A 24,165-nucleotide genomic window follows, 5' to 3' on the forward strand; every position below is an offset into this window, starting at 1 on the left:
TCGTCCACTTTAGTCGACGTGTCAGCTTCCACCAACTCTGTTTGCGTTGCGTACCGACTCCGTCGTCGCACAGAATACTGGCATGTTCTATTTTTGCCGGATGACTTCAATTCAGCACAATCCAGCACGAGCGGAACAGGAAGTCAAACACTGACACAATATTAAGCGCCCGACCCCTTGTGTTGACACCATATCGTATTTCACTTGACATCAGTGACACGTCACAATGGACTCTTGCAAATCCAGCGTTCTCTTCTCGTTCTCCGATCGGTTGGTGAAACATCTGTTTCTTTGTGTTTACAGTTTGGGGAGGTGTGAACAGAACTCTGAAGCGAACTCTGGTCCGCCAAAAAACCCAGGTCTCGGTTCACTTCAAGTGAATCAAATGGTGGCAGCGGACTTCAACGCAAGGCATTGTGGGTAAACACAACCAAAACATATGCGTACATGTAGAGCGATAGCCGGATGAAATGGCTCGCACTCAGACGTGGCGTGAGAACGAGGTAAGAAAGAAATGTCTTATTTTTTTGTAAAATTTGACAGCCTTACTTAGGATACTGTAGAAACAAGATAATGATTCATACATTGTCCGAAAGTGTGCACACATAATCACGAGAAAACAGTACATATATTCCCTTGATCAAATGTTGGTGGTGGTATTTTTTTTGGAGGGTCTAAGGCCAGAGGAAGTTACATAGACAGATTGTAAAGGCGACACAGGCAGCTGCAGAAAAGTTGTCTCAAAGGTGAACTGACACTACACACATTGCCTTGATGTAGCATGAAACTTCACAGCTTCCAAAAAATGGAAGAAAATCCAAAGAAACTGAAAAGGAGCTTTTTTTTTCCCCCTCATTGTGTTGAATCATTTAGCAGCGTCTGCAACTGGTGTGTCAGAGGCAGAAAATGAAGAGTAATGCACTTTTCATGAGGGTGGTCATCTAATGCCATCTGTCAGCGGAGAGGTAAACTGGGAGTGAAAGGTGCGGAGCAGCAGGGGTGTCCTTGGACAAAGCAGGGGGAAAAGGGAAAGAAAAGTGGCCTTGGCACCAAAAAAAAAGAAAGAAAGAAAGAAAGGAAAATGACTCGGGATACTTAAGAAGCATTGAGGTGAAATGGTGGGGAGAGACAGGCTATTAGTTTTCTCTGCTGTGACTTACTGAGCACAGGTAACAAGAAAGAAAAGATGGATGTTCTGACATATGCCAGTGTTTATTTGAATGTTTTTGTTTAAATAGAATGCTCCTTAAGGATGGTGTATGGGATTTAGTGTAATTGCTTGAGATGAAGCCGATTAAAGCACAAAGCCACACTATGATCTTCTACACATGGTTTGTCTTCTTCAGCGTCGGGACTCCAACAGATGGTTAAAAAATAACAACACCACTGTAGCGTCGCACTGTTTTGAAGTGTCGTGAAACAGACACAGATGCATTTGATCAGTGCAAATGACACAGCTGGAGAGACAGTACGGAGTCGTGCTGAGGCCGTGGTTCTCAAACTGTGGTGTGTGTGACACCAGAGGTACACAACACTGAAAACCGTAAGAAAGAGTCACCTTATCTCTTGCTCCATCTTAATCTAATTTCACGATACCAGTGTCACACATGAATGTTTTATACATTTGAAAAACAATCCTTTGGTCGACTATTACGTTAAGACAATTTAATTCTACTTTTAAGTTATTTTGTATTATAATAGATGCCAAAAATTAAAAAAGATACAGTGCAGGCAGAGACAGAAAGTCCTCTGCACTTGTTTGAAGACGCCATCTAAATATAAAATGCCACTAGATTATACAGAAAGAAAAATATGCTTCGACTTAATTCATTATATTAATATAAAATGTGTTACCAAAAAGGCGTAAAATGTGTGTTTACATAGACAACAACGATACAATAAAACTAAAAGAAAGAACATAAAAAGCAGCAACTAATAAAAACCTATTTGATAGAAACTGCAGATTCTTCCAAAAAATAACTTACTGTTATGCACTATAAAAGACACATTTGGTCATTTCTGTACACCACCACAATCAAGGTGTGATTAAAGTGTAGACTCTCAGCTTTAATCCCTGTTTGATCACTCAAATTAAAGCTAAAGAGAGTCTACACTTTAATCACATCTTGATTGTTCCTTTTCAAATCCATCGTGGTGGTGGAGGCAGAGGCAGAAAGATGAAATGTGTGTCTTTGTACAAGAATATACAGTATGTACCTAACTGTACCTTATTTACCTGTTTTGACTGGTTTTCTCACTACACTACAATCAGCAATTACAGTGAGTAAATGCAATTAAATCCCTATAGTAGATATTTAAACTTAAATAAAAATACAGAAGCTTGGGTATTCAAATATTGCAATCCAAGTATTAATTGTGTTCACAAGATACTTCCATTCAAACGACCCCCCTCGTATCATACTCACAACATCATAATTGGAAAGTTGGTGAAAGTTCCCGAGCTGTAACATTTAACATTTGTGGCGATAAAATGGCGGAGCCTGAGGAACTCAATTTGTCGGTGGCTGCATTTTGTGATTTTTAATGGTGTTTAAAACCGTTTGAATTGAGGAAAAGTTTTCCTGAAGGAGGAAGCTTTCCCCATCGCTTTGTGTTGATGTTAGTGTTAAATTAACACAAAGGTCAGACGTATTGTTCGTACAGTAGAAGTTGCCATGAGTTGAGTATTTAGGTACTGTGATGATAAATGCATGTTTGTGTCATTCGGTCACACTCAAACAAATGCTTGGTGAAAAGTGAACAACACAAATAGGATCTTTGAAAGGTTCTCACTGTGGGAGTTCATTACAATTCTCAGTGAGAAAAATAGAAGAGAATCTTTGTCAAAGAGGCCGCATGTGCATTCGAAATAATTCTGCTTGCGAACACTTCCTCTTTTGTAAAATAACAATCGAATCCCCTCCTACACACAAAAAACTCCCGCAGTGTTTTTGATTGTGATGATCTTGAAGCTTATGAGTTAGTACAGGTCTAAAAATAACCTTCCCTTCTTCACCATTGACGCTCCGACAATAAATATCCGTGTCCTACCTTTGCTGATGTCCTGGTATTCCAGCCACAGCTTCCTCTGGACTTGCTTGTTGGGGTACCAGATGGTGCAGGACTCCTGGAAGCCGTAGACCGCCTCCTGCACGTAGTGGTTCCCAAACTCCCTGAGGATGGCGACAAAGTCACTCCGCTGCGTGGCCCCGTCCAGAGAATGGATGGCCGAGCTGAAGGCTGGAGAGAGAGAGAGGGAGGAACGAGAGAAAAAGGGTTCAATGTCTGCAGTTAAACAAAAAACCTAAAAGAAAACAGCCAGAGTTTGGTTTCAAAGGACAAATATAATTGTGTAAACAAACACACATGTTTTATTTTCTTTGTTCAGCCGTCTTTTATAATACCCAGCAGAAGAAATTAATCTTTCAAGAATCTTTTGATGAGTCTCACAGGTTCAACACTCAAAGCTGTGAGACTCTGTGTGGATCACAACCAAAGTACAGCACTGGAAAAATAAACTTCTCTCTCACAATAACAAACACAACAACATCACGAATAACTGTATATTCACTCAATATGTGCACTGTTCATAGCATAGACTCTACATCACTACTGTTACATATGGATTTTGGTGACAATACAAATTTACATACAAGAACACCATAACTGCTCAGATATATGAAGTCCTTATCATAATTATAGTTTAACTGTGGTCCATTACATGTTTTTTGTTGTATATAATGGTAGTTAACTGGTGTTTAAATGTGCAGTGTGCAAAATGTACGTGGGTTTATTGGCAGGAATTGAATAAACTAGCCATGAGTATGTTTACATTTAAATATTAAGGTTTGTGACATGTAAAAAAAAAAAAAGTAATACATCAGCATAAATTTTGAGATTTTCTTTTTTTTCAGAATTTTTCTTTAATCTCAGAATTCTGAGGAAAAAAAGTCAGAATTCTGAGCAAACTAATGTCAAAAATCTGACTTTTTCTTTAATCTCAGAATTTTGAGGAAAAAAAGGCTGGATTCTAAATGTAATCTCTGAATTCTGACTTTAATCTCAGAATTCTGAGGAAAAAAGACAGAATTCTGAGATTAAAGAAAAAGTCAGGATTCCGACATTAATCTCAGAATTCATGCTGTTTTATTATTTTTCTGTATCTCAGTCTTTTTTTTACATGTGGCCCTAATACTCTTCCACATAAATGCACTTTAAAATGACAGTATCTATAGAATCTCGTCTGCTATATATCGAGTGTGTATCTATGAATGTTGATGTAAAACATGTACGAGTGTGAACACGAAGGTGAGGATGCACTGGATGATAAGCATGAATATATCAGATAAATGATATGCTCCTCCAGCTGGTCGATACAGAGTCAGTCAATCCCTGCTTTATGTTGTGGCTTGTGATTTTCTTTTCACTTCACAGTGATGCTCATGATAAACCCGAGGAAAAAAGCTGTAAAAACTGAATTCTATTGATGTTAATAATAATTATGTGTTTGCAGTAATCGCTGAATTCGGGTAATGGTAAATTCCCAAGACTAATTCTTAATGTAGCAAGAGATTAAAAGTGCATATAATGCAGATGGAATTTGGTATATATACACATAAATAAATAAATCAGCATGGGATGATCAAAACACAGCACTTTTTTTGTTCTGTTGTTTCAAACAGAATACAGAATCTTTCATGTTTACAATATGCTGCTTTGTGTTGCCACTGATGTGTTCCTGCTGTCAGCATTTTTCAACTTTATCACTGTCTCTATATTCTGCTCCCAGTTTTCTTATTACACGCCATGTTTTTTTTTTTTACCGTGGACACACATTTAGTACGAGCTAACATCAGTTGCAGGAAGACTAACGAGCCCGAGGCAGAGAACGAGCTGTGAGCGTCTGCTTGTGGCAGAGAAACACGGTGTGTAACATGACAGGAGCAGAGAAATGACTCACTTCAGGTTTTGGGAACATGAACCTCCATAAATACTGATTTAAACAAGGCTCATCAGCAGAATCCAGTTTTAATTGTTCAGTTCACTGTGATTTAAAATAAAACGTCATGATCCACTTTATGAAAAAATTCAGAGGTCAAGAGCCGCACCTGGATTCAGGTGCTGCGTCTTACGTTCATTTGTTTGGCGATGCCTCCACTCATCTCAATATTACTTCTTAAACCTTATTTTATGTTACAATGGCATGAATAGAGCTCTGATTGTTTCTCTCTCTCTCCCCTGAACACACACACAAACACACCGACAGTCTCTGTACAGTCAATTTGTGTGTATTGTGTGTGTGTATTTGAATGAAGAGGCGGGGGGGACGCACAGATCTGAGCTCATGTGGTCACTGTTCCTGTTTCATGGCGAAATGGTGGCTAAATCAAAAATGGCCGATTTCCTGTTGGTCCACGGTGGATGGATGGATTTTTTTGGGCGGTCTAATAATGATAATATTGTGATTGAGGAGCCCTATTTGACACATCACATAACATAACCCATGTTATTTGAATGAGGGCCCCGTCAAGACCCCATGAGTGGATAACATGGCCTTAGGGGCCCAATACAGACATCACATAATATCTACATAAATATCAAGGGTGACTAACTGCTTCCTGGACAAACCTAAACAAGAGTTCCTCCTTCTCTGGTGACAATATTTTGAATGTTGTTGAGAGAAGAAGAAACAGGAAGGACAAACCAGCACAGAGCAGACTTTCTTTCATTTCTGTGTAAGAATCACAGCACATCAAACTCGTGCTGCTGAACGATGATGAGGATGATGTAATGTGCTTAACATTGATAGTTATAAATAACAGTTATGAGGATTTGTTTTTTTATTATTTCAGATACAGCTCCGATTATATCATTTTATAATAATACAGTCGTATTGTGTTATTTCCATTTTAAACATGCGGTTGTTTATTTCCTCCTCCAAAACTAAGTGGAATGAAACCTACAAAAAAATTTTCCACTGCTTCCCGGAACTTTAATTAGGATTAGTCATCCATTTATTCACGTCAGACGGGCTTTTTTCATACATTCTAAACAGACTTCAGAAGTTCAGAATTCAGAAAAAAAAGTACTTATTATGAGTTGATTGTTATGAATTCTGACGATTTCTGCCTGAGTCTTACTGTCAAAGCATGAAATTAGAACAGTGTTGGGTGGACTTGACGTTGAAAATACTTGGTGGTATGAATCTGAAACAGAATTTGGTGCCACACGTGAAAATAGATATGGTGTATGAATAAAAAGGCGGGGATTTGTAGTGGCAATATGAGGGAGAGTAAAAGAGCGACATGATAATCACACATTGACAAATGAGCAAGATGGTGTCTATTGTCGTGAATTCACCAAGTGGAACTTGCAGAACCGGAATATAAAGTGCAAAAGAAAGCGTGTCTGACATGATACGCTGACCACACTATAACAAAATGACCATGAGCTCACTGGGGGGTGTCCCCGCCCCCTGGCAAACAGAGGGAAGCAAAAGTGCAACAGCAGTTTATCATTATCATTTTCCAGGAGAAGCAGTATTAATATCTCAGCACTCATGCTCCGCTCGCTCTTACTTCTCCTCTGAAATGAAATTAGGGGCCCACTGAAGTGAGGGACAGAGAGTGCAGCGAGGATGAGCGATGGGCTTTGCTATCAGATGTAAAAATCAGTGTGTGCACCCCCTCCGCCCTCTCTGGTGGCTGGTGAAAAATGATGAGCTAATGTGGGAAATAGGAGTTTAAAAAAGAAAAAGACGAGTGTTTGAGTGAAGAGGAAATAGAAAGTGTATCCTCAGCAGACACAGCTGTATTTACAGTAGCGGTGGCTGCACTTATCAGAATGGAAAGTGCATGCGCACTAAAAAAAAAAAAACAACAATTCATATTATTAAACGTCCTTTTTGCCTCCCTCCCTCCTGCAACCAAGGAGAATAACATCAGTGAATAACGCTGAGACACAGCCGACAGAGGAACACGGAGTCATATATGCTTTTATACAACCATACATTTTTGAGCGGTGACACAGCCATCACAAACTCTTCGGTGTAATCCTTGATGTGTCAGCAGCCAGGAGCAGCCTTGAGTGGAAGCACCGCTCGTCTAATACCTACACATTGTTATCGTACTCTGTGAAGTTTCCATATCAGACGCTGTCACAATGCCTCGGCGTCACTATACTGTATAGATACAGTATACTCTGTGATATACTGTATGAAGAAAAGAAAATACAAACACGCACAGCGTTTCTGGACACGGACCCATCACCACATCCACACATACATGGGATGTTCGCATTTTAACCATGAAGAGTAAATAAAAGAGTTTGAAAAGTGAAGGCGACTCTGCTGGTTGTAAAAATATGGTCTATGGGAGCATGAGCCTGGTTTATAACATGAGTAAACACTTCATTGAGAAGTAGTTTCAAGTCCTCTTAAAGAGAATATGATGTTCATACATTATGTTCCCATTTGAGAAGAAAACAGACGGTGACAAAAAAACCCAGCGTGATTGACAGCTGGTGTCGTCCGACAGGCGCTTACGGCGTGTTTCCATCATGGCACGGTCTGGGTCACGGCAGTAGCGCGACGTCGTATCCGTGCGCCGACAAAGAACGACAACAACGAGCACGACACAGCAGACAACAACACCACAGACAAGACAGCCCTCTTTTTTGTGGCTGTTTGTCTCCACAAGACGTCAAACTCTCTGTCTGAGAATAGACTTGAAGAAACACCAGTCGCTGTCGTGGATGGATCCAGTCGAGTTCATCTAGTACAGGGGGTGTCAAACATACGGCCCAGGGGCCAGAACCGGCCCGTCAGAGGGTCCAATCCGGCCCACAGGATGAATTTGTTAAAATTTCACACTAATCTAAACGTAATGTCAAATGCTCCAGATCCCCGTGACTAAATGTTTGTGCCTTTAGAGATCCAGTGTGCTGTGTAAATAGTAAATTTAGGCACGATATTGTTGAAATTGCACTTATATTTCTCAAGAAATTATCCTTCATTAAATGTAAAACAAAGGAGAAAAAACAAAAGGGTTTTTGTTGTTCATAGGTTATTATACTATTATTTTGCTATTGTTACTGGTCCGGGCCCCTTGAGATCAAATTGTGCTGTATGTGGCCCCTGAACAAAAATTAGTTTGACACCCCTGATCTAGTACATCCAACATGTACCATACAATTTTACTCTGGTACTCCAAGAGAAGGGTGCTAAAGATGGAAAGGTTGGGGCCTGTTATTTTGGTACTAAACCTGTGATATACATGCGTGGATAAAGCTGTAACACCCTGGACAGCTTGCCAGTCCATCGCAGAGACACATACATAGATAAACAACCATCCACTCTCACCAAGGGTCAATTTAGAGTGTCCAGTTTTACCTAATCCCCATATTGCATGTTTTTGGACTGTGGGAAGAAGCCGGAGAAAACACACACACACACACACACACACACACACACACACACACACAATCACACACACACACACACACGGGGAGAACATGCAAACTCCATGCAGAAAGGCCCTTGTTCTGACCAGGTCGAGAACCCGGGTCTTCTTGCTGTAAAGGCAAGAGTGCTAACCACTGCACCAACCACGTGGCCCCCTTATGGAAATGCACACCGTCCCATACCAAACCGATCCGTTCCACTCGGCGGAAACATGGCTTTATGGCTTGGTCGCAGGTGATTCATGGTGCAGCTCAAATCAAGAATCTCAAGGTTTCCACTAAAATGACAGACTAATTAAATTAAATTGAATTAAATTAAATTAAATTATTAAATAAAAAAGCCCATGAAATATAAAATCAAAGAGACTAACTCGTGAAAAATGCCTCTCAATCGCACTCCAAGAGGAGGAGAGAGAGAAAGGCGATGAAGCAGTAGCTGGTGTTTGACCAGAGAGAGGCAGTAGATTCACCACCATGTATAATTTCAATACTTTACACCAAACTGCGAAGATACACTGGTTTAACTTCGACAAAAGTAGTTTAGCTACACTGCAAACTTAGTGCCGAAGCTTTCGCGACGAGCTGTTTACCTTGATGTGTCACATTAATTGGGACGTAATGAATAAATGATGGTCAGTGCAGTAAACATGAAGGCTTTCTGCCACAGAGAGCGGCCCCATCCAGAATAAATAAACAATCAACACTGACAAATGTGACATAGGAATAGCTGTCAGAAGCAGATGGAGGTTTACCTTGAGAGAGGACCCACTGGTTGAGTTTGACGTGGTAGAGCACGGAGCGCAGGTTCCAGTGCTGAACGAGGGGATAACCAGACACCTCGCTGTAGTTCACCATACCTACAACACACACAATATACAGAAAATATGAACGCATGAATTTTTACTCCTCCTCCACCTCACTCCACAGCGGAGGTGAGAATCCAATCTCCAGCGCCGCATCAAAGGTTGGCCGCCTCATCTCATTCGTGTTTACTTTACCTTAAGAATCGGGGAGAATATGCCATAAATATTAATGTCGTATTGACGACAGGAGAGCGAAGCAAACAGCGGCTCTGACATTACATCAGAGTGGAGCCTGAACTGCAGTTAACCCCTCCACAAGGAAATGACAACATGAATGTAGAATGTGTTCGGCGGTTGTGTCATCAGTGTTTGATGAAAGCACAGGCACGCGTCAGGATTTTTTTTCCCACACGTGTCAAAGAGTCATTGCTTCTCTTCAGCACAAAGTTCACGCGTCATACTTAATTAAAATAAGAATTGTTTATATTTGCACACACGTGCCAATTTTGGGACAGAGGGTTTGAGTCTCACCCACAAACTGTGACGCTCAAATTCATATGATTTACAAAACTGTGAAAAGTGTGAAAATCCCTGACCCTGACAGGCTCATCATCGTTTATTATTTTTATTCAACTTTATACTTTTTCAGCGCGTTTCAACAAAGCTGTTAAACGGATAAAAACACTTACTTCGGGAGCTGCGACCTCAAACACAGAGCGCAAACGACATTCTTTATTCATTTTGTTATCACTTAAAATAAAAATGTCCCACTTCAACACGATTTAAGCATCGTTAGCGAGGAAGAATTTAACTGCCGTCAGAACCTTGACTCATCCAAACACAGCAGTGTTGTTCAGGGACAGAACACTGCTACTATCAAAGCATCATTTCATCAGAACGTGATGGTTATTTCAGTTGATAATCTGCTGCAGTGAGGGTCAAACGGCTTAATTTGATCACACTAATTGTTAAACTTTTCTCTGAAGACTGAATATGGAAGTGTCTGAAACCTGCTTTCTACTAAATGGCCACTAAGGAAGAATCTACTGGTTTGTATGAAAGTCTACTGAAAAAAAACAATGACTTCTAAAATTGTTGTCTATCTGCTCCTGGTCTCTTTCTTCTGTCTCTACCTCTTGTCCTTTCTGTCCCCCATTTTTTCCTTTCACCACAACCTGTCTTGGCAGATGGCCACTAAAGATTTCTTCTTCTGTTAAAGGGGAGGTTTTTTTCCTCTCCACTGGTGCCTAGTGTTCACAAACACTCCAACAGCATTTCGGATTTTCCTCCAAGCACCAGCAGAGGAAGCTTGTGTACCGATGGTGGTACACGTACCACAGTCTGAGAAGCATGGATTTAGTTGATTCGATAATGGATTTAAAAAGATGTCACTTTATCACACCATTTCATTGCTCTCAAACAATGGAATCAAAATAACAATTTAATAATCCAATAATTCAGCTGTAATTCAGCTTCCCCACTCGCTGGAAACCTCCGTGTTCTTGACTTTGTCATGTCATTGCAGCTGCAGCTCAGACCCCCGCCACGTTATTCATGTAGTTTCACAGCTAAGTTTATTATATCTGTATTGATTATTTGCCTCATTTACCAATCTTTCACCTGCTGGAATCAATAAGGCCAACACAAGTCAAACACTGGACGCATGTGTTGTTACATCGCTGCACCGTGTGGTCTGTCAGACGCACCTGCACTGACCTCTGACCTATACCGCGTCAACTACACCATAACAAACAGTCAGCGACACATACAACACGACGCACGTGTAAATGAAAGAAAATACGGAGCAGAAGAACATTCTTCATTCACTCAAGTGAGAAAAATCCTACGTTCATGTTAAAGGAAAAACCTTTTAGTAATTAGTAAGTAAAAGTAATTGCATAACACATTTTTATCAGAAGCTTGTAAACTTCTTCTTATCCTGTTACATGTAACAATATAGACTATACTAAGTGGTAACAACCTCTTGATTCTCGTCTTTTCCCATTTTAATCCACCCTGTGCTGTGTTTTATTGTTGTATTTGCGTCTCTTTACCTTTTTAAATTGAATTTCCCTTTTATTGTGAAACACTTTAAGCTTCAATCCTTGAACGGAAGGTGCTTTACAACAAGTATTATTATTATTATTGTTATTAATACAAATGAAAATTGATATTATATCGCTTTTGAGACACCGAGTATCATGAACATTTTGTGAATTAGCATGAAAAACAATTCACTCGAGTACATCTCAACATATGACTTTACAAATACTTATTATTGCGATATCGTATCGGGTGTTAATTATTAATAAGACTCCCTGAGTTATGAATAAAAACAATAAGGCATGCGATAATTATGCTTTATTAGCACTAATATGGACTTATTCATGCTCACAAGCATTTAAAGGTCTCAAAACAAAGAGTTTCTCAAGCTTCCGTTTTTTGACAGAATGGTCCGTTGCAGTCGTCAGGACATTTTTGGGTCTCATAAAGCAGCATCACACCTTTGAAATTAACACCACTTATTTTTTTGCCATACGCAGAAAAGCGGGGAAATAAATCACGGCGTCTTCCACGTCAGCTCGCAGTCATGTCATGCAGCACCGCTGGGATTATGGCTATACATCAACGTGATTGTTCCCGCTGCGTTCACCAGGCATCTGGATTACGCCCGGTGACTGAGGCGTGTTTCCCCGCAACCGCAGACACGGAAGAGAGGAAGGGGAAGGGTGACGAAGAGCGGATTGGAAAAAAGGGAGGACAGAGACATGTGGGAGAGAGGGAGAGGTGATTTAACCAGTCAGAGATAAATTGAGCTACGAGAGGAAGAAAAAAGAAAACAGACGAAGGCAGCAGAGGTGTATGCTGGATGAAATTGGGGAAGGGTAACAAATGATTTATAATTGAAATATATTACATTGTTAATTAGGGATTATTAGGATATTGGATTGTTTGCCGATATCCAATATATCATACCTTAGATTTTTCCCTGCAACCCAACTGCAGAGGTAATTTAGTCACTTTTGTAGTAAACTAAACATCCCATATTTCATACTGGTGTTGCAGCAAATGTAGATTTTCTTCATGTGCAAAAATCACGGAGGTAGATTGATTCAACATCTGTCCTGAGTGATCTAATAACATGCAGATCACAATAAGTGAATTTCTCCTCAGACCCAATCACCGAAACCACATCCAGACCCATTTTTACACAAATCCGCATCCATACGTTGTTTATTTGTAGTCATGGCAACAATTTGAACGCTGACCATCGTGTGATGCCTTTTTCTAAAAGTTCAAATCTTAATTTGTGTTGTAGTAGCGCGACAAGTGCTTTGACTGTCGAACTCACTCCGTCTCTCAGTGACTCACATGCACACACGACAACGACTCAGTGATCCACAGTAAAATCAGGCGGTGGGTGTTTTAAGGGTCTTTGGGGTCTGAAGGAAAGCGCTGACTTTTCTCTTCTTAAAAAAAAATCAGATATTTACTCGTGAGGCTTCTGTTGATTTATAGCAAGAAAAAAAAAAGCTATTCATCCAAGAGTTATGGAAATAAGTTGTGACTTTTGACAGTGACTCCCGGGCTCATTTGGACACAAGACAGACGTGCAAAATGTAGATATTATTTATTGAGTATTACCGAAATTTGGGCGTTATTTACGACCAAGGTGCACGGCTGAAAGGGCCGCAGACAAAACATACATCATCATAATTAAGGCCTGACAAACAAAAAATCTTTACTTGTGGGGAGGCCGTTACAGCGTGCAGAGCCATGCTTACCCTTTAAATGTTAATGTAAAGTCAAGAGAAGCTTCGGACAGAGCTGGTTTTGCTCCAAAGTAACAGAAAATGGAAGAATTATGTAAAGATATTGAAGCAAAGCATGATTTTTTTTTTTTTTAGAGACTTAAAGTGGAAACACAGATCACATATGAAGTATGATGAGTGTTGGAACGCGCGCAAAGCTTTTTTGCTTTACAGCCGCACTCTGCAAGGTTCGGCCGAGGCCCGACACCCACTATGAACTTGACGAATAAGCCTCTAAATGTGATGTTCCTGCATTGTCCTCACCTTCAGCTGCATCCATTTATCCCCTCTTATGGGAAACGACTCCACCGGAACGATAGATATATTCCTCTGCACCGAGGGAGCAAGAGCACACCGCTGTCTAACCTCCGCAGCCCCCTCCCCTGCCTCCCCTCCCCCCACCACAGCCACCCTTAGTGAAAATGAATAACAAGCCCAAAACATATATAGCAGCGCATCGTATTCTTCTTCTTGCTGAAAGGCCTTGTCTCCCTTTTAGCCCTGGGGTGCTCTGCTCTCATTGTCTGACAGAATGATTAATTTGAGTGAACTTCACTTTGCAAACATCCCAAGTTCACAGTCTCTCGCGCGCTTGCCAGACGCTTTTTTTCCACGAGGCGGCCCCCGGTCAGGGTCTGTGCCACAGCTCTCTTTGTACAGACGCACGGTGTAGAAACGTCTCTCGTAACAAAACCACTCCGGAGAAGAGAGATGCTTTTTGAAAGCCAGCAAATAAACAACTATGGCTTTCTTGGAAGCAGCTGGGGAAGATGGTGAAGGGACCGCAGCTGTCCCATATATACATATATATATATATATATATATGTGTATGTATACAATTGCCGTGTGTGCATCCACGATAAGAGCACCTATACTTGTGGTGAAGGTACTCGGTTTAGATCAGATGTGGAAATTAACTGAATAAATTTACTCAAGTGTACCGAGTGCACGCACTTTTTCAGACTCTCAAGCTGGATATGAGTGCTTTCATTTCTTCGTTTCATGAAACACTGAGTTTATCATTTTCCATATGGAAAGAGCAGTGACAATATATATATACTGTATATATAATATTAATATGAACGTACAGAGTCACTTCACATCTTAGCCTTCCTGATGTTGCCAAATATTTTTCCAATTTCTCTCTTTTTTCCCACACAAAGTCAATAAATAATGTAATAAATGGACTTATTAAAATGCACAGAGTGACCGTAAACACAGAACAACCTGGGTGATGCAACATGATGCAAGAACAAGCCCTGCGATAAATGTGGTGCCCAAAAGGCCGATATTTGCTTAGATGACTTGTATGACTGTATTTTTATAGTGTGCCACAGTGAACTCTATGAAAATATTCTACTCTAATACTATACTATAAGACATCACTTGAGACATCATTTTATTTATTTTTATTCTGCCTAGAGCTGAATTTGATCATTTTATCATCATTACTCCATTTCCATTTTATAGCTTTGAAGCTAAATCCTATTTACTTCAGTCCATTATATATACTGTATTCTTGTTTATTATTGCTTATTTTAATGTCGTGTTTCTACTGTATTGGTTTTCGCTGATCAGGATTTGTCAGGATTTTATACCGTCTGATATATCGTGTCTGATAAAAGTTGTTTTTATCTTTAATATAGCAAGAAAGTAGGAGTCAAATGTGGGAATATGAAATGAAATGAAAATAAAGTTGAATAAAACCATTGTTTTTGACAAAAGTACTGATTTTCTTCTCACTAGCTGTTTAAGTAAAGAGGATACATTAATTATAGGTGCAATAAGCCATTTCTCTGTGACTCTCTGTGTGCGCACATGTGACTGACCAAACAGAGCTTTAAATGGCGTCACAGCAGAAGCACTTTGATTGTGAAGTGCTTCCATGCAACTAAACCACTGCTCTCAATCAATCTGTGTGAATGACAAAAGCAGCAGATTCAATACTCATCCAGCGCCGAGTGTCGGAGCCCACAGTTTGATTTTAAGTGGAAGTGCATTTTGTGCTCAGTCAATGAAATGTTCTGCCTCCGTATGAAGACTGTGATCAGGAAAAGCCCACAACAGCACACTAGTACAAATACATTTATTTATCTGTACAGCACAGACCAAGCTCCTTAACTCTTTAACAGCTGAGCCTCAAAATGTCCTCTTTTTTTTGCTTATTTTACTCATAAAAGGGCCAGAAAATGTTCTTTGACTAAGTGCTTGAGCCCATTTTTCCACAACAGTATCAACAGCTTAAAGTCAATAAAAACCAAATGCAAAAACGGTAATGCAAAGAGCGCTTGCCCAAATGCGGCGCCGGTGATGGGTTCACTGTGTAATAAAATGTAATTACACAGTGAGCGATCAAATTCCTTGTATGTGCTCTCATACTTCAATAAAGCCGATTCTGATTCTGAAATATTGTGTTTTCGCACCACACGTGTCCTTAAAACTCTACATTTTTAGCACAAACCAGGTGATTTATGTGCATAAAAAGTAACCACATTCATTATGAGTAAATCATGATCATCACCGTCATTTCCACATAACACCAAAAGTGGTTCAAACACTAGTGCGTATCAGTGATCTAGTGAATAAGTAACGTCATTTTGGCTCGGAAATGTGAGCATATACGTGTTTTTATTCAAATTAATTCAAATAGTTAACTACTACTAACTACTTAATTGTTCCCAAAGGGACATATTTCTGCTGCAGAGTAATCACCACCACCACGTTATTTTTAAGTGTTGAGGAAAACTGGAATGTTTTGGATCTGGTTTCCTCCAAAAAGTTTCCAGGACTCGTGAAAAGTTCCCGCTCTTCTGAGTGAACTGTTCTTCGGGAAAAGCAAACATAATTATTGTGCTCTGCATGACTTATTGGTCTAATAACGCCTCGACTGTTTCGTAATCTTTAATTTCTTATTAATTCCAAAGCGGAAAAACACATTCACTGCTTATTAACCTGATGCCCATTATAATATTTGCTATTTATAAGTTAATGGCATTTTACATAAGTCGCTTTTATTACTTATCTTCTGCTCTGCTTTAATTTGTGAGAATTCTACGACAGGAAAGTTGCCATTTTTTAAATGGAACCTGAAATACAACATTTAAGGGACAATTTAAACTGAAATTTGATTGTAGACCCCCAGTGGTAATGACTTTCAGGAACATTTTTTAATTATTCCTCTGAGCTGATTAATTAAGTGGATTTGCGGCGGCCATTTCCTGGTTTTAATCGACAATTAATTACAGTAGCTGACAACAACAATAAATACAGCTGCTGGTCACAGCCTGGCACTGCGGTGCTGGTGGGGAGCGGAGGCTCAGGCTGTTTGTCCTGCTGACACAGACCTGCCTGCCCTGAGGCGCTGCGAGATGAAGTTTTACGGTTGAGTGAGTAAATGTTCTTCTTCTTCACATCTCGTTTTCAGTTTTGTAGATGTTTGTGTGCGACAGCAGAGAAAAGAGAAAAACGGAACAACACTTGTGATAATGAGCAGAGCGACGACCTCGCTCGCAGGATACAGACGACAGCCTTGTTCAGACGGGATTAGTTTGAAATGAGGAGGTAGCGGTAAAGTCATTATTATCAGAGCTTCTCAGTGATTTTAGTTCCGACCGAATGGAACATGTCAGTAATCATTATGACGGTAACTTTCCCCTTTGTTAAAAACGTTCGTAAAAATTACCACAGGTAATAGCAATCCTGTGCAAATAGCGTAAATACTCCATTATATCCTGGTTACAAGCATTCACTATCACACAAGGCAGTCGGACTCGTCTGTGGTAATCCATAGGTGTTTCCAACGTACGATGAACCCCATTCCGAAACCAAAGGAAAGTCGAAAGGTGATGTCAACTCAGCGTTTCCCTCCAGTATCGCGTTTTTAGGTGTTTCAGCTTTTCATTTGTGATATCAGGAAGCAAGCGTGGTTCGTGATGACGGCACCGCCTAAATCGATTGACTCCTCCCACTTGTGGTCGTTTAACTGCAATGTCTTATCCCATGCGAATCGGCCATCAATATCACAGATGTCCTGTAGTTCATTTACATTACTCCACCGAGCCATGTAAAACCAAATCCCGTCTGAATAGTTCTTACGACCCGTTTGCCTTTACACGAGGTGAAGCTTCTTTCACACTAAATTTAGCAGGTAACATGAGACCTGTCAAACCAGCCTTCCTGTTCCTGGAAAATAAAATAGAGCTTTGACTGTTATATTTCCTTTGTATAACCGAGTGGTCATTAGCACTGTGGCTGTACAGCTAAAAACAAGAGCTACGGAGGCTTCTTGCATGAACTTTCACCTTTGCCTTCAAAATAAGACCAGCCAACTTTGGCTTTCTCACTACTTCCCGTGTAAACCGTTTTCCATCACACTTATAGCAATAAAATTACTTAAAAATGCAGTAGTTATTCTAATAAAATAAGATACTTTTGCCCTTAAAACATTAGCAGTAACAGGAAGTAGTCGCACTCGTGTTTCCGGTACAGATCGAGCGGTGCTCAAAGATTCTGTCTCTACCTTGCTATGATGTCATGCTAATAATGTAGCTGCTTAATTAGATACATAGTTTACTGGCCTTCACACCTTGTGGTGGAAACGCAATTCAAATCAATGAACCATTCCAAAAGAGGCTTTTGTTCTCCAGTGTTCATCACTAAACTAACACCGTCTCTTTGGTGAAGCACGGCGCTAACAGAGTTATGTGACAAGTGTTGCCTAATTAGCAGGGGAAGAAAAATACCTGCCACGACGGAGGGAATAATGAAGTACATGGCAAAAAACAACAGTGGGCGGCTTCAGGACAAGTCTCTGACTTGTGTTTTTAAGTGCTTTTCAGAGCTTTAGTGAAAATTAATAATGCAAGAAAACGTCATGAATAATTAGGAGCATTACTACAGGAAGGATTCTTGGAGCTTTTTGGTTTATTGTAACCAATAGGGCAAATTCTAAATAATAACTGTCTTGTTAAAGTGATTCCATCTTTTTTTCCATCATTGTAACAACATAAAATACTGATATGGCAAAGACAAATGAGTGTGGGGCATAAGAACAGAATATTATGAACATTTTCATGGGAAGTTATATGGACGTTACCTTTGAAAAAAACGATATTACAATATAAATAGAAATGTAAAGTAGATCATCGTCATATTTGTACGTTAAGTTAACTTTGAACCAGACTCAGGTTTGTGAAAAGCTTCAGTGGTTTTTCCGTGGTTCAATTTAGTTTAATGAGCAACGTTCTTTTCTTTTCATTAACTCACATCAGTGACTCTTCTGTACTTTTAAAATTTAATTAGGCTTGAAAACAGTGTGTAAATGGAGGCAAATTGTGGTGTCAGCTGTCTGTTTAACACACGCACCAGGACAGGACCGGCTTATTTATAGAGAGGCAGCGAGAGAGAGAGAGACAGAGAGAGAGACAGAGCGGCGTGGGCAGTGTTGGAAATCCAGAGGATGAGACTTCTGACGCAGACAGAGTGGCAATGATTCATAGTTCAACCCAGAGTCCCTTTCTCCCCAAGTCCCTCACAATTAAAGCTGAAGCATATGGCCATGTGTCCGTGCGAGCGCAGAGGTATCTGCTCAACCGCTCTCGAGTCTTAGTTTCACCGTCGCTGGTGACGGCGGTCCCTTCAGCCTTTCTTCAGAGCACCGGAAATGAAAGGCATGTCACCTTGAGTTTTCACACTTCACAGGTGCCCTGCCTAATTACCACATGGTTGGGCTTCACCGATGATGCGTTTGACAGCATAGTTTTGTTATAGTATTATTAGGGCACCACGAGTTGTTGTGTTTTAATTCCTCAATCACTTCATTGGAACACATCCAGAAAATAAAAGGAGACAAGAATGCCCGTTTTTAAAATGTACACAATTATCTTCTACAGGTTTAAGTATTCAGCGCAACCGACCCTGACTCTTAACCCTATTTTTGTCTTATTTTAACCATATAAGGGCGAGAAAATGTGTGCTTTTGTCCATTTCTCCAGAATAAGTTTTAATATCTCGCAGTTATTTACAGTTGACTGCATGTCAAAAAAAGTGTATTAGCAATTTAAAATGAAAACAACACTGTAGTTGTACATGAACACCAATTTAACCTGTGCGTGTTGAATTTGAAATTTGAACAGGATAAACGTATTTTAAATACTTTATTTTGAGTTTTTGTCTCAATCCGCAACAACTCGAGTGAAATTACCGTAATGACCTAATTTTTCCGATAGCACAAACCGTCGCGTAATTACAATAATGTAAAGTTGCGCTCTGTCTTAAAGGGTTAAACCTGTGTGGAACGCTAAATTAACGACAAATACCTGCCGTGAAAAAGGTCTTTAACGCCAGGTTTATACAAGACAGGCTTGAGCATTTCCTACACATGCAACTGAAGAAAAAGCTTGTGAAGCACAGCAGGTCATTTCAAAAGACAATGTCCTGCTTTCCTGACGGTTTGACCCACACAAACACGGTCTAATACGACATGGCGAGGTTGGTCCAAAAAAAAAAAAGGGCACAACGAGGTATAATTCAATGGTCAGCATGCTCAGCGCTGCTGTGACTGAAGTGCAAATGCCCAGCGTAGCACCATGGTCACAAAGACAACGGTCACACGCTGGCGTCCAGCAGGGCAAATCCTGGTTCTATAATAAGCACCAAACACAAAGCAGAGCCGAGGCTGACGGGAATGTCATTAGGACAGAGGAGGAACAGAGGAGGCGGAATATGTGCTGATAAAAATGTTTAACGTGGTTGTTTTTGCATAAGGAGATAACTGGAGGAAATGTTCATTACGCTGACAGAGCCTACGTAAAAATGAAGTGAAGATGCAGTCCTTCCTGTAACGGTCTAAAGAGACAGGCTGCGTCAGGTTAAGGTAGTTAAAATGTGCACACAGCAACAGTTTGCCGTTTCATTATGATTATTAATTACTTATTATATCTATATCGTTCATTTTGTTATGATAGTCGGAGATGTACATTCATACCGTTTGTTATATTTTATAGTTTTCACAGTGTCCAAAAACAGTGCAAAACCTTTGATGAACATAAAGAGAAACAGAAGAAATAGGGAGGGCATCATTTTCAGAAAGAAGAATAAATAATAAGCCTAATGTCTGAAAATGTACACACTTTATAAATCATACCTGGCACCACATCAGTTCAGGGTCCGTGTAACATTCGCCGAACACTGATTTTGGATGCAATGCGACTGTAGAGCCACACGGGAGAAACATGCAGAGAACAGCCAAGATACAAGAAAGTTCTGTGTCCAACTTCTTCAACACAAGAAATGAAAAGCCAGCCAGCATATCACGAGCACACAAACATGTTATTTGACAGTGAAGATCGAGGCCCAAATGCAGAGCAACAAAACAATAGCGAGCTTTGCCACCAGAAAAGAAAAGTTTGATGCTAAATGTCCGTCCACAGAGAGTTCTTACAGAAGAGTGATTTCCTGTGATTTTTGTTTCTGAAACCTGATCTGAATCAGAGTGATAACATTTTGTCCTTCATTAGAAAACAAAACTATCAGAACCTGACTAAGGCAGCGTTTGTGTATATACAGCAGCGGCACAAGGGCAAGAGGAGACAAAAAGTGTTTATTTATTCCACTGTTGAATGACCAGGTTTTTTGAGTAGTAGAACTTTTCATCTGCACTTCTTTGTGGTTTCAAATGTCTGGCTTTATTAACACAGTGTTGCTGTTGCCTCCATCTGTGTAGACGTGCAAGACGCAAAACACTGAGAAACACTTGACAATGGTTTGAATCTGATGGACACATGTGTACGCACCGCCACAGGAGAGAAGACCACAGTCCACAGAGGAATAAAACTCATCATTGGTCATGGTCTAAATGTTTCTTTTGAGCACCACCGCGGACAGGAACTCTCATTTTGCGATTAGTGTTCTCATTTGGCGGAGATTACCTGTGTCTGAAAGGAGACGAGCTCAAATGGAGGAACTATGTATTATGCTAATTCTGAACAGTAATCTTTCTTTGCCTTGCATTATGGGAAAGCATTTGGCCTGTAAGCTCTAACCTAACTCCCGTTAGTAAAATTGTTGGCCCCCGTGGAGTCCGAGGGCCAACAATTTTTTTTCCTCCCCACTATTATCAGAGTCGTCCGGGGAAGAGATCCAGACTGCATGTAGTTTCCCATTAGGGGCCTGTTGGAGAACACCCACTGCTAGCTAACACCCCCCCCCACCCCCACAATGTCTTTGCTTCTTACTCTTCGTTCACCCTTTCCCAATCTTTTCCCCAATAAATCACTCATTGCCAGACTTATCCAAGAGTGAAATGGAGCACAGGCTAGGCTAGTTAATGGGGTTCTATGAGCCATAAGATTACTTTCCTACCTGAACTCATTCTGATGAATCTTCCTGAGAGAAGCTACTGAAATAACAAACTCCGATTTATTTTTAAATGAATGTCCCAGAAGATTACAGAACGCCTGGTCTTAAATATAATTCATAAATGTCCATTTCATTATTTAGTCATTTGTTGTAACAATGTGGAACCGAACTTTAAACCCACTGAAAGCTGCCCGTGCGCGAGCATCTCCATTACATTCAAATGAGTTTGCACAATGATGATTAAGCTGACTGTCTGTGTTTGTCGATACAGCAGTGTGTGTGTGTGTGTGTGTGTTGCCCGACAACATCACTGCACTGCACACAGTAGACTTAGTTTTACATCACGACTGATGGAGGGAAAAGGGGGATGCACAAGAGCGAGACAGCACTAGTCAAGGAAGACTGTGGATAAAAAAAAAACGCTAAGAAGTGCTCACTCACAAAGGTTGCAAAGGTGGATTCTACTGCTGTAAAACCTGGACTTTCAGCAGTTTGATGAGATTAATGCTTACTGAACGTGGAAAGTGGAGCAGCGAGGGAGGTGGAAAACCAACAAGGCTTATGTCACATCGTATGGAGACACTGACAGGATGTCAGGCTATTGACGATCTAAAATTAAAAGATAATTAAAAATATCTTGAACTTGAATTATAAAGTCATAATGACATTGGAGATGTTCGAAATTGGAATTAGAGATATCTACATTTCAATTATGGATATCGGCAACGGAATTATCTATTTCATATCTAGATATTTCTAGATATAGATCACAAGACATGTGGCGATGATTTTCACTCAACCATTCATTTTCCACTCGGTTAAACCACTTATCACGATGAAAAGAAAACTATGTACCTTTACTGCTCTGTTGGAACATTTCACTCTTGTATTATTTTGTTCTCTTCTCCCCCCACACACCATTAAATGGGTGAAAAATACATATAAAGAATAATAAAAAAAAAAACCTGCAAAGCTGCACAGATTGAGAATAATATTTCACATAGCAATTGCTGGTAGTTCTCCAACTGGGGTATAGACACAACAAATACAGTTGACTCTAAGGTGTGCTTGTATTTTTTTCATTGTTGCCCATAGCTGGTTATAACTATGACAATGATAACTTTTACTTTTATAGCTTTGAAAGTAATCTCTCTAATGTTGGGGTTGTGTGGGGGTTTGATGTGCGCCTAAAAAGGCTGTGGTTCTCCATGTTCTCGCCGTCGAGCGCATTAAACAAACCCTGCACTTGTCACAGCAAGACGTTCTCTCGCCTGCTTCCCAGTGGGACGGAGTGACAAAAGTTAACAAGAGAACTCAATTTCCATTCCCCCAAGCACGCTAATTACAACTGGAAGAAAGAGCGCGGGGAAGTTTCGACTCTGTTTCCTCGATGGAAATCACACGTGATATTCAACGACAGCCCTTCTATCTCCTTCGGTCTCGCTATTTAAAATGGGTCCATGTGTTTTGGGACTGGACAGCACCAGCTGGACTTTACTGAAGGGAAATGACTGTTGTCAAAATTCAGTAACCAGTTACTTTTTCTATGAGCATGTCTTCAAGCTTGTCAAGTTTAGAAATGTTAATGTAATATTTCACCGTCTTATTACACTTGGCTTTTCTCATCAACGTGCACAAAAAAGTATGTCAAAAACCTCACGCTCTTCTCTTCCAATTGTTAATAGAGAAAAACCTGACAGAACGTCTTTAATTTTGCTGGAAAAGCTCAATTTCAGCCTCATTGATTGTTGTATAATTGAATAATTGCTGTTATCATTACATGAGCCCATTTGGACGAAATTAGTCCAGCCCTTTCAGTGCATCGATGATTTTTCTTTCTTTTTTCTTTTTTCAACCAACTTGAATAACAATGCCCTGTCATGTCATTTTAAAATGGATTTGTCATGTGTTTTGAAGTTTGTATGGCATGGAAAACCCACAGAGCAATCAAGCTAATGTCTATTTGCTCTATGATTCTGGCCAATTTCTATTCACCTCAATTACCAACTCAGTCTTTTAAACTGCTCCTGTCAAAGCCGTTTAATTTGGTACAGTAATTGACAGTGGCATGCCTGATATTTTTGTTAAATATCAAGACATCAGCGACCTATATTCTCTCAGATTTTTTTGTGTAGGGGGTGATGCCATGCTACAACTGGGTAAATAAAATCCAAATACACCGATTGTGTTGATTGAGCTGGTAAGTTAAATTCTGAATGTACTTTGAGGATTAAAAAAAAGAAAAAACACATTCAATGTGACAATCAGGTGTATCGACAGACAAAAGCGACCTTTGTTCATCTGAGCGTGGGATTTGATGTTTCTACTTGGACAATGAAAGAGCTGACAGGATAACAAAGATGGATTGCAGGGCAAAAAGAAAAAAAAAAAACAGCAGCAGCAGCAGTTGGGAATTGAACTCTGCTCCTCGTCGGGGGATTCAGAGCAAGGTTGTCGAGTTGATGTTCCAATGGAGGAGTTACTCACGGCGCTGGAATATTGATTGTGTGTTTACTTTGATGTATAACTGTATATATATATATATATATATATATATATATATATATATATATATATATATATATATATATATATATATATATACATACATATATATACACATATACATACACACATATATATATATACATATATACATACACACACACACACATATATACATACATATAAATAAATATATATATATATATATATATATTTATATACATATA

At 39.8% G+C, this 24,165-nt stretch overlaps 1 protein-coding gene across 6 annotated transcripts in view; it reads right to left on the reverse strand.

The window, feature by feature from the left end:
- The window catches only part of astn1 (astrotactin 1), a 371,669-nt gene that overhangs the window by 142,214 nt on the left and 205,290 nt on the right, over positions 1 to 24,165 (reverse strand). For all 6 annotated transcript variants that reach the window (XM_044033647.1, XM_044033610.1, XM_044033638.1 and 3 more), the window contains 2 exons: positions 9,213 to 9,317; positions 3,052 to 3,240 (listed from right to left, as the gene is read on the reverse strand). In XM_044033647.1, the coding sequence (XP_043889582.1) occupies positions 3,052 to 3,240; positions 9,213 to 9,317 (294 nt within the window). The remainder of the gene's footprint in view (positions 1 to 3,051; positions 3,241 to 9,212; positions 9,318 to 24,165) is intronic.

Source organism: Solea senegalensis, linkage group LG1 (assembly GCF_019176455.1).
Source record: "Solea senegalensis isolate Sse05_10M linkage group LG1, IFAPA_SoseM_1, whole genome shotgun sequence".
NCBI lineage: Eukaryota > Metazoa > Chordata > Actinopteri > Pleuronectiformes > Soleidae > Solea > Solea senegalensis.